The following is an 11,875-nucleotide window of genomic DNA, read 5'->3' on the forward strand; positions in this document are numbered from 1 at the left end:
TAACGTGCCAGAAACGCTTCCCGTCCCCTGTCCTTACTAAGAACCATATCATCGTCTCATGGACCATGAACACTGTTAACGCCCTTAACCAAAATTATTGTCCATGATCAGTTTTGTCACACGCCGAGTCTAAACGAGTCTCAATTAGATAAAGGTTTGTTCTGGACCGGAATGAAGTGTATCCCCCAAGTTTACGCGATCTGAATAAAGATGAGCCAATTTGTGGTTTTAGCTATAGAAACTTAACGGCGTAACAGCGGCCCCCAAGGTGACGCGGCGGAGGCACGATCCTCTCTTTGTCTCGGGGGCGGGAGGTGAAGACCTGAACCACACTTCCGGCCAGCCCGGGTGAAGCCTCGCAGTCCTAATGAGGCTGTGAACGCTCCCTGCGGTTACTGTTTGTGTCCCCAACGACCGAATTGATGAAGCTGTAGGGGACTGGTAAGACTCATCATGATCGCTGCAGGGTTAGCGTGTTAGCCGGGCCAGCTGAGGGGGGGGGGGGGGGCGAAGGTGTGGGAGGGTATACGTACTTGGTAGCCACAAGAGACATATTGTCGCAGGTGTTGGATGACGGTGCACCTGTCTGGGGCGTTTTACCTGCTAAGATACCACTGAATGAACTGAGACATCACGCGACTCACCACGTCTGGAATAACTTGACTAATGTTTTCTCTTCTTCCTTGCAGATTCCCAAGTGATGGGCTACGGCGTGAGCATGTCTGGTTTTATGGACACCGGGTCTCCAGGAGGTGTTGGTGCGGGAGCCTACGGCGTCACCTCTCCTCACTACCCCGGGCACCCGTCAGGCCTCGCCTCCCCCCTCCAAGGCCCCTCGTCCTCCTCGCACTTGACTCATATGGTGTCTTCGGGCATGGGAGCGGCGCCGTCCACAGCCTCTCCCTCCTCCTCCTCGTCAGCTGAAGATTTCTTCCTTGGCGACATGGGCTTCCCACCCAGGATGAAAAAGAAAGGACGCAAGCCCAAACCTCCTGACGCCAATGGCCAGCAGCCCGGCATGAAGAGGAAAAGCAGAGAAGGTGAGGCTCCAAGAATCTTCAAGATAAATTATGTAATTACTTCAAAGATAAACGTTAATAACTAATTAATGTACATTGCCTTTAATTGTGATTATTAATTACATTATTTATTCGTGTTTGTGCAGGATCCACAACTTACCTGTGGGAGTTCCTGCTGAAGTTGCTGCAGGACAAAGAGTGCTGCCCCAAGTACATCAAGTGGACCAACAGAGAGAAGGGAGTGTTCAAGCTGGTCGACTCCAAAGCTGTGTCCCGGCTGTGGGGACTGCACAAGAACAAGCCTGACATGAACTACGAGACCATGGGCCGCGCCCTCAGGTGAGCCTTGCAGCACTTGACTCAGAGTGTACTGCAGCAAGCTCATCTTGTGGCAGTTGCCATCATTCTTAATCCAAATTAATTGCCTACGTAAATTCACATGCTGAACATTTTATGAGGTTGATACCAGAATTGAGCTTGCAGCAGTATAATAAATTAGCTCAAATTTGATCTTTTACAAATACAAAAACACTAGCAATATTAAATGGTCCAATACTTTCATGTTCTATTTAAGTCTGTTTTGTTCAAAAAAAATAAAATCTAACTTTACCAACAGATACTACTACCAGCGTGGCATCCTGGCCAAAGTGGACGGCCAGCGCCTCGTGTACCAGTTTGTTGATGTTCCCAAGGACATCATTGAAATTGACTGTACAGGAGCATAAGGGCATTGTGGATCATCCTCTGCAATCTGTGCTTCATGGCAACCAGAGGATGCTCACCAGCTACAAGAGTGAGAGGTCTCGGCCTTGTGGACAACAGTCTTAGTGAGGGGCCTTGTGGCTCCGTGGCAGGCAGCTGTCTGACACCAGTAGTGCTGGCAGGAAGTCCTGCCCATCAACAAAACACATTATTTTTTTTGACAATAACTTGATATTTTCAAGAATCTGTAAAATAATAGTAATATCTAAGAGGAACTCTTTGTTGAGACTCCTTAACATTCGTTTTGTATATATTGCCTCCAATTTCAGTGTAATGACTATCGCTCACTTTTGAGTCTGTACATAGAGTATAAATAAGAATAAGGACAATTATTTTATTACACGCGCCTCTAGATCAAGTGGCAAGACTCTTGTGTCGAACACTGTGAGGCCCAACCTCCTCTTACCCCATCCAGAATGTGATACTCAGCAGCCCTGGATGCTGACCCAGGCTTGCGGGCTGCACCGTGCAGGCTGTAGTGAACAATCTTCAGTCACACCTTCACCCTGAGACATAGCTTGAGCTTACTGGGCAGCCGCTTGTCAGAGCCACCTGACCTTGCTAGGGCATCATGGTTACCTGTATCTTACACAGGTAACCTGAACTGGGACATGTTTGCAATGGAATCACAAAGAAATGTACAGTTAATTTAAATAGTTCTTAAGTGATAGTAATAGGTGCTCGCACCATCCGGTCAGACAGTCCAGGTGAGCCAAGCGGCGTCTCAGGGGTTGGGGTCTGAGTCCTTAAGTCAGTCCGTAGGTCCCCAGTGTCCTGGTAGTGGCGCTCAATCGAGTTTAGTTCTTGTAAGTTGCAGACTTTGCTCGGGAGGATACAAGCGGACAGTGCCTTGCAGCTTTGCCAGTCCGTAATGAGCCGCTTCTTTACAAAACACACAACTAATGCCATTACATCTCAAAATTTGACATTTGTGATTGGCCTTATATTTCACCCAGTGCTTGGGAGACTCATGTGATATTAAAGTGTTGTGCAAAAGTTAACTTATCTGGACACAGGAAGAGATGGTCCATGATAATTGGTGCTCAATTTGAAGCTGTTTCACTGCTTTGTAAGAGAAAAGAAAGCCATATCATATATTTTGAATATATTTAATACTTTTAAAATTTGTACTCTATTTTTCAATCAATTGAGAAGTTGTCCAATATGTAGCTGATGCTTGCTCTTACTGTGAGACAAAACACAGACAAGAAGTTTTAAAACATGGGATCTGGAACAGTGACTGCAGCGGTGCAGATCAAACTACAGGACTCACGGGCCCCTCTGTAACATAGACTCTCTTTAGGACTATTTATTTATTGAATACTTAATATTTTACAAGTTGTTAAATTGTTATATAAGTTGAATGTTTTGATATGAGAATGGGAAACCACTAAGGTGTATTGTAAGTTCAGTTGTGGTGTTGTGTTTCTAAATGTATTAATATTCACCAGCTACGTTCTGTCTATTAACAGCGGACCAACCTATTTTTTTGTGCTAAATTGTCATTTTTATGGAATAGTTTTACATATCATATTGGTTGTACATTAAATCATTCCTTTTTGTAGAAACCCATTTTGAGGGAATTGTTCTCCTGCCCCCTGACTTGAGAATTAACAAACCATAAGATGTCCTACACAACCTATCTAACAAGATCCCATCCTGCTTACACAAAGATGCCCAAAGCCGTCATCCTGCTTACTAATATAGTGATGGCATAGCATCGCCCTCTTTCATCTAAGATACTCATCTGAAAGTCTGGAACACTTCCCTTCTCATGCCTCTCTCCTCTGAACCCCCCTGCCACTCCTTCCCCAAGGTTCTCACAGTGCTGCTCTGCTCATATGCTCTTCGATGGGGTGTCAGTGATCTTTTCTCTCTTGCTTTTCTTTCCTTGTGGGCCATGAAAGTCCTTGCCCCACCAATTGATCCCTGGCCGCCTGGCCCTCCAGCATTTCTCTGGTCTATAAGCCAGTGTGGAGCAATGTATTGTCCGTGTGAAGGTCCTGGTGTACCCTTGAGAGTTGGCTTCTGTAAGTACAAAGTGTGGCGGTGGCTCGTGGCACCCACGGCCGTCTCTTGTCCTTACCCCCCCTGAACTTTTTAACAAGTTTTCTGACTGGCCTCACAATTCTTTGAGCCAATTGGAACACATGTTTTACTTGTAATCATTTTGTTTGGGAGACATTTTGCCTCTTAAAAATTGGCAAATGCCCTGGATCATGTTGCCTTAAGGCAAGTGACACCTCAGGGTAGGAGGGAGCAGCCTCTCCAGCGCCTGGTGGCCCAGGCTGGGGAGAGGGTGCCTCAGCCCCGCTGCTGTACAGTCGTGTTGACGGCCTTGGCCAAGGTCGGCAGCTTTTTAAGTGTTCTCACTACACATTGTATCAACACTACCATTTCTAAGGTGTAAAATAAAGCAATGGATATATGTATTTCTTTTATTATTAACCCATATAATTGATGATCATATAATGAAAAAGCATAGTTTCACCATACACTGGAAAGAAAGAAATTAAGAAATAGTATATGAAGCTCATCTTGCGTCACACTAGATACCATTACTTCTTCATTGAAAACTGCTGGTGCCTCGGAAGACGAACATTGATGCTGCTGTTCCCGTGACGAAGGACCTCTGCAGGAGACAATCCCGGAGTCCACCACAGGTAAACTCACATTCTTACATCTTTGTACGATAATCGGGATAGCATAATTACAACGAGGTTACCATCCACGCAGAGTACTGATACTGAAGAAGGGTATGTGTTGTGAGTCCCAATTAAGAAGTTTTAAGTTGAGTTTATAAGCGTCATCAACTATCTACACTTGAGCCTGGTCCTGCTGCATTTTCATGAGCACCTCATCCTCCTATCATAACGGTGCGCTTCGTGACCATCTATTGTTACGAGGTGGCCATGCTGAGCATGTTTTTGACGTCACCGGTCTACTGTTCACTCCTGCCACCTGCTCGTCCCGGGCTGCCTTACACGTGTATTTTTGTTGGTTTTCTTGCACCGTGAACTTTCTTGTAACTTTATAGTGGTTAGCGAGACACATGAAGATGTTATCAACTGGAAGATGGTGCAGAGAGGACGGAAGGTGGCCTGTAGGCGACGAGAGAAACTCAACAAAAAGGTAATGAAGGAAAACAACTGAAGCAAGAGATTGAGGACCTGAGGTGTGAGTGGTACGCAATCTTACATCCATGTACTGTCTTCTGAAGTATTGATCCGACTATAGAGATATGGAAGAAAGACTAACTACACCGCACCAAATGCGAGTATTGTATGATTTATTTACATGCTTAGGTGACAATGCACGTGAACGAATGGCGACCCAGCAGGTGATCAGCGTTTCGTGAGACACAGGAAGTCTTTTCTAAAGAAAAGATAGTAAAGTCTTGACTTTATATTTAGTACTTGATTATTATCGTCAGGAAATACATGGCAGTAGGAAAAAAATGGATTAGAATTATTAGTCATGGTTCAAAACAAAGCAATTAATCCGTTCGAGCGTCTCAGTGCTTCGGTCGTTAGCGTTAATTTCTCGGTACGAAACAATCATGGGTTCACTATTCACCATTCTTTCGGCTTCCAAGATTTTCATAATTTCCTCAGCCGTCCTTCTTGTGAACTGACGCTTTTTCTCAGGATCTCGCCCCTTCCTGCAGGTGCACCAATCTGCTCGACAGCACATTCGCGAGCTGTCAGCCGGACTTGCATTTCAGGTGCATCCTATTTTTGCCAGAATTGGCTGAAGACGTACGGTAGTTTGTCTCTTTTCTCACTGCTGCGTGGGCAAAGAGTTTATTTAATAGTTGTAGATCTTGCAATAATTTCTTGCGGAACGTTTACTTTCTCAAACGAGGACAGTGAAACTAATTGGTGATGTGTGAAAGAATATAGTACAAAATATGCGATAAAAAGTATTGTGGGTTTGGAAGTAAATGTAGTATCATTAACTAGATGAAATATACGTGTATAGAATGATATTTTATGGCCATAGAGATATCAAGCGTTCATTAAGACGATCTGAGCAAGTAATGTTAATGCAAACTATACTGGTGTGTAAACAAATGGTTGCGTCAAGAGTACATACATTAAGATATGAAAGAGTAACACAATTTAAATTTTCTTATTGACTTTATCAGTGGCTACATCGAGTAAGTAGATATGAAAGAGTAACGCAATTTGATATTCTTTTCTAACTTTATATAGCGACACATTCCTTGCTGGAGCCAGCCATCTCGGCGCCTCGCTCTCGCCTTCCCCTTTGCTGAACTTTTTAGTCTCAAAGATTAATGGATTGATTAAGTGACTGATTCACTAGAGTACTTTATGTTCATTGTATATTTACTTTCTTTATTTAATTTAACATATCTTCATGTTCTTTTACTTATTCACTCATTTATCGCGCGCGCGCGTGTGTGTGTGTGTGTGTGTGTGTGTGTGTGTGGTGTCTCGGTGGTAAATAAAGTATTTGGCTGTTATTAGAAAGGTCCTGAGTTTGAATCCTGATATTCTGTAGATTGCTGTGTATGTGTGTATTGCAACAAAGAGAAGAAGACGGTTTTACGTCACCAAGAATCTAGGAAAAAGAAACAAAGACATCACATCACATCACATCACATCACCACATTTACATAACCTCATCACTAGGCTGGCTTCTGAACACCTGCACGCATCTTCTGATTGCCTCCCGCCACCTGTGTCCTTTTGCTTGGTGCTCCTCAAGGCTCCCAAGGTCGCAAGTTCCCACGATTGTAATGCTCAGGGCGGCAAATCACTCCCGAGGGAACACCTGATTTCGGAATAGGCGCAGGTTGTCATTTATCTTTTCCAAGGAGTAGGAGGAGCTCGTGGTGCCTTCGGGGAGCGCAGAGCCTCAAGGGAACACCTCTAGCCACACTGGGGATCATGAGGTCGTGCGTGAGATCTCCAGAAGGTGTTTGTTTTTTAAGTATGAGTGTGTGTCGTGGCAGATTTTATTTTATTTTATTTTATTTATTTATTTATTTTTTCTTATTTTATTTATTTATGTTTATTTATATATATATTTTTAATTTTATTTATTTATTTATTTATTTCCTTTTTTTTGGTCGTAGGGGTGAGGGTATGGCTCAGTTATCAAGTTGTTAGCGTAGAGTCAATAGGGAGTAAATTTTAACTTTCTCACCACTAAACCTCTCTCTCTCTCTCTCTCTCTCTCTCTCTCTCTCTCTCTCTCTCTCTCTCTCTCTCTCTCTCTCTCTCTCTCTCTCTCATCAATAAGTGTAAATTTCTTGGACAATAGTTTTTTTTTTTTTTTTTTTTTTACACTTTTGGGTGCAAGGTATGAAGAAGACGTTTGTTTTGAAGGATGTGTGTGTGTCGCAGTGTATTTTGTTGTCTGGCTCAGGCATGTGATTGTGATTGCAGAGTCAATGGGTAATTTTTTTTTTTTTTTTCATCAGTACGCATAACCTTTTTTGACATTACTTATTTTATTTATCTATTTATTATTTATTTTATTTATTTTTGTGCTACGCTTTCGTGAATATTTCTGTTACGTAAAAAAAATAATGCTGTTTTCTCTCTTTCCTCTTCTGTCTCTCCATTCAAACAATTTTTACAATGCTGAGAAGGTTAACGTAGGACGACCACAACAGTAAAATGGTTAATTAAGAGAAGATTAAACTCATTTATGGGCGATAGGCGAACATGGGTATTATACACGGGCTGCTACGTGTAGGCCTACTGCTTTCCTATGACTCCACATATGTTGTTGTGCTCAAACTTTATATAACTTTAAAGATTGCTCAATTTGTCCTTTGATTAAATGGGTGGTTAAGGTTATCGTGTGTGTGTGTGTATGTGTGTGTGTGTGTGTGTGTGTGTGTGTGTGTGTGTGTGTGTGTGTGTGTATATATATATATATATATATATATATATATATATATATATATATATATATATATATATATATATATATATATATATATATATATATATATATATATATATATATATATTCCTGAGGTGATGTAACACTCTTTGCAGTCTTCAAAGTTTTTTTTTACATTATTTTATGAATTAAATGTTTATGATAAAAAAAAATAAAAAAAATAAAATATCTGAACTTTAATTTCCGTGTGCGTGTATATTTAATGCAACCCATGGAACATTCTTTACAGGTGTATGATTATGTTTTCCTTCCTCATTACCTGAAACTCATATAACATATTTACTTTTGCTGATGTCTTGTGTGTCGGAGGCAGTTTATTGATTACTCTTGTTTGTGTCCTGTTTGCTGGAACCAGGCCGCCGTGTTTATTTTCCTGTGAGCCGTGTTTGAGCAGTTCGAGGTACTCCAACTCTTGTTTGTGTTGCCCAAGTCGGTCCACACTGCAGCGTCTAATCTCGGGGACGTCTGAGCCCTAGTGATGTGCAAACACGCCTCAAACACTAAATGAAGGCTCGGCTCACTTGAGTTTCCTCCCTGTCTGGCTAAATGAGAGAGAGAGAGAGAGAGAGAGAGAGAGAGAGAGAGAGAGAGAGAGAGAGAGAGAGAGAGAGAGAGAGAGAATGCTCATTAAAGATATCGCATTGGTCATCTTTCCCTAAAATGGAAAGCTGATCCTCCCGTCTTCATTTTCTTTAACTGCCACCAACACTACGACTACCTTCCCTTCCTCCTCCTCCTTCTCCTCCTCCTCCTCTTCTCGTTTTACTCTTGTCTTCTCAGATTACTGGGAAGTATCAACGGAACACAGTACAATACTGAAGTAACTTTATTATGACTCAACAAACTTTCGGTTACATAAGTGCAATATGTTCCTGGATTACTACGATATTCCTCCTTTTCCTTTTCCTCCTCCTCATGTTCCTCCTCTTTCTCCGCCTACTACTACTACTACTACTACTACTACTACTACTACTATTTCCAACTCATTTCGTAGCCTAAAGGTAGCGAGTTCAACCGTGGCTCACGTCAGGTCCTCGTAGGGAGAGGCAGCACTGTCTCGTAACTCTAGCTGGCATCATAACTCGGTCAATTTCAGTTCGTTTTCATCTATATCATCATAATTATCATCAATGTCGTCGTCCTCGTTATTTTATCTTTATTTGTAGTTTTCTTTCCAAGGCACACCTCGGCACCGGAAAGGCTGAACTGCATGTAGATGTTTGGATAAAGGCTGATTTTCCATCACCAATTTTGAACTTTGGAAACTTGCTGAGGATCTAGAGTTTATATTTTACACCATTTGTTTCCATTTTTTACCCATTGGGTACAAGTATGTGGTTGTTGTGGTTGCTTTATAGAAACAGTTAATTTTGTACAGATCCGTCATTTGTCTCGGGGAAGAGATTAAAAGAGTGACGGGCAGCAAATGGGTTCCCAGGTGGCGGCGCCCCAGGGATGCTGCTCTTGACCACAATGGTCTTTAGCCTTAACGAGGTATTATTAGTAATTAATTAGCTATGAAAAAAAGTGTGTCCACCTGTGCCTCGTTGTGCTGCTGCCATGTGCTGATGCTGAGCAATAAATAACACAGTATAAGGTTATGATGACGCCTTCGCGCCAGTATGTGTGCACAAGTACTGGCCGCGTTATGTTGTGCACAGGGCCGAGACTGTAGAACTGTTTCGGGAGCCGAATGACTCATGAAAAGAATATGAAGTGAAACCGGCACCCGCCAGTAAAGTGCACTATAAAGCACAGATTCTGAAGCCCAGACAACACTTGACCGGCGACCTGGAAGAGAGCAGGGAGGTCACGGGCCTTCTCGCTCAATCATGACATCAGCAGCCTCGCCCTCGGCAAGGCTCACCGCAGCCCACACCTGGCTCGTCTTCCCTTACTCCATGTTCCTGTTGCTGCTGCTACTGCCCCTATTGGTGCCGTCAGGATGCGTGGACCCAAGGGTGAGTGAGGCGCCAAGAAGTTAACTTTCCATTCACGAGGCAGGGTGATGGCTGAGTACATGACGCACCTCCCTGCTAGGCAGCACACCAGTGTCAGGGATGAACACTATTACTGCGGTGCTGCGAGCGAGGCTTGTGTCACGCTGATTAATGAGTTGCACTCCGATATGTTTACGTAAAGTTTGCTTATTCTCTTTTGACTCCTTTTATCTATTCTACGCTGGAAATTGAGGAAAGGGAACTTCAAAGCAGAAATACTGTGTTTGTTAAACCCCGACAATTTACTGTTCTCGTCCTGAAGGGTGAGGAGGAAGGGGCGATTACTGCAGGTGACGTGGCAACAGACGCCACCACCACCACCACCACCACCACCACCATATTCAGCGCTGGTGAGTGTTACTCTAGGTATGCATTATATTTTCCATGTCTATCCTTCCGTGTCACTTTCTCTGGCTACTGTGGAATATTGTGAGTGAACCATCAGCCTCTATGAGTTTACTTTTATGCAAATGACTCCCCCACCCTTCCCCTTAAAAAAATGTTTGTTGTAGCTTAGTTTTCCTGGAAGCATATGATAAGGTCAGAGCTTCCTGATGACAGACTATCAGGGAGGACCTCTGCGAAGGCTCCGATTAGCAGTGTTCTGTGACCCCGCCCTGCTCCACCACCTGGCCGACCTCTACCCGGCCCACCCCCGCCAGGCACTCCACCGCTACGTCACGACCCTTGTTTACGCGGTGAGACTCTCTCTCTCTCTCTCTCTCTCTCTCTCTTGGCTTAAATGTAGTCTTAAGACGCTTGCAAGAACAAATGATTTATTTTAAGATTGTAATGTATATACATTTTGATGCATCTTTATTGTATTTATTTTCTTAAAACTTGACCTACATCACGTTTATGTAAACCTGGTTGCGTTTGTCAGCTAGAGGACGTGATGAGACAAGGCGTCCCCTTAGTAGTGGAGTTGGTGCAGATGGTGGTGTGGGAGGACGAGGTGACGGTGCCTTTTCTTACCAGCGGTCTGACAGGCGGTACTTTGACAGCCTTTTGTAAGTGGGTGAGTGCCGTGCGGCCCCCCGCGAAAGACCCGTTGTACTGGCACCACGCCCTCCTCCTTACTGGGTGAGTGATTTATGGGGCCAGTCATTTTTCCTGCCAGAATTATAGCTCAGGACAACATGATTGCCGTGTTGGTACTGCTGCCTCACAACACTTCCTCTCCTGGCATTCAGAAAGGACCTGTTTGAGTCCAGCCCTTCCTCCCTCGGGGCGAGCTTCATTGAGGGCATGTGTCACCCGCGCGGCTCCTGTTCCGTGATCGAGGCAGGAACCTTCAAGGCCGTACACGTGGCGGCCCATGAACTTGCTCACGCTATGGGTGTCCCTCATGATGGTGATGCCGCGGCCGCCGCCTGCCTGGAAGAAGGCTTCATCATGTCGCAGAGCCTCACGCACGCCCTGTCTTGGTCGTCGTGTTCCAAGGATGCCTTTGCTGCATTTCTAGAGTGAGTGACTTCTTACACACACACACACACACACACACACACACACACACACATGCACATTTTAGTATTTTTCATCACCATCTTGCTCGTAAATGCCTTACCATTATCTAAGGAGAGTGATGACAAGTAATTTGTAATAATGTTAGCAATAGTAATTATATTCGAAACAGCAGCAGCAGCATTAGCAGTAGCAAGATCCAACCAGACTGGTTCTTGAGTAGTAGTAACATTAGTAGTAGTAGTAGTGCTAGTAGTAGTAGTCGTAGTAGTAGTAATAGTAGTAGTAGCAGGAGGAGGAGGAGGAGGAGTTGTAGTGCAAATAATAATAATAATAATAATAATAATAATAATAATAATAATAATAACAATAATAATAATGATAATAATAATAGTAATAATAATAATAATAATAGCTGTCCGTTTTTATGGTGTGGTGCGGGGCTTTAGGCAGGACAAGTGCCTGGAAAAGGTGGACGGGCGGGAGCAAAGACTGACGCCGCAGGAGCTGGACCACACCACCGGAGGTTCCCCAGGGAAGCGATTCACAGCAGACGACCAGTGTGCCATCGCCTTCGGCTCAGATTTCCGGGCCGTAGCGTCCACGACGGTGAGTGTCTTGCTCAGATCACTAATTACAATGCCAGAACTCATATTTTCATATCCACATTGCAAGATAGAAAGACAATAT

General features: G+C 43.6%; 2 protein-coding genes across 9 annotated transcripts in view; both read left to right on the forward strand.

Moving 5' to 3' along the window:
• Positions 1-4,209, forward strand: part of LOC135102075 (ecdysone-induced protein 74EF-like) — a 30,358-nt gene extending 26,149 nt beyond the window's left edge. For all 6 annotated transcript variants that reach the window (XM_064006773.1, XM_064006776.1, XM_064006771.1 and 3 more), the window contains 3 exons: positions 690-1,040; positions 1,166-1,358; positions 1,636-4,209. In XM_064006773.1, coding sequence (XP_063862843.1) covers positions 690-1,040; positions 1,166-1,358; positions 1,636-1,744 — 653 coding nt within the window. In that variant the 3' untranslated portion in view covers positions 1,745-4,209. The remainder of the gene's footprint in view (positions 1-689; positions 1,041-1,165; positions 1,359-1,635) is intronic.
• Positions 4,210-4,400: 191 nt separating this feature from the next.
• The window catches only part of LOC135102073 (uncharacterized), a 22,596-nt gene continuing 15,121 nt past the window's right edge, over positions 4,401-11,875 (forward strand). The window contains exons 1-6 of one of the 3 annotated variants that reach the window (XM_064006769.1): positions 4,401-4,913; positions 9,984-10,071; positions 10,283-10,419; positions 10,605-10,804; positions 10,915-11,187; positions 11,635-11,794. In XM_064006769.1, the coding sequence (XP_063862839.1) occupies positions 4,857-4,913; positions 9,984-10,071; positions 10,283-10,419; positions 10,605-10,804; positions 10,915-11,187; positions 11,635-11,794 (915 nt within the window). In that variant the 5' untranslated portion in view covers positions 4,401-4,856. Of the gene's footprint in view, positions 4,914-9,294; positions 9,683-9,983; positions 10,072-10,282; positions 10,420-10,604; positions 10,805-10,914; positions 11,188-11,634; positions 11,795-11,875 lie in introns of those variants that run through there. The other 2 variants (XM_064006767.1, XM_064006768.1) reach the window with 2 other exon arrangements.

The sequence above is a fragment of the Scylla paramamosain genome, chromosome 7, assembly GCF_035594125.1.
Source record: "Scylla paramamosain isolate STU-SP2022 chromosome 7, ASM3559412v1, whole genome shotgun sequence".
Classification (NCBI taxonomy): Eukaryota; Metazoa; Arthropoda; class Malacostraca; order Decapoda; family Portunidae; genus Scylla; species Scylla paramamosain.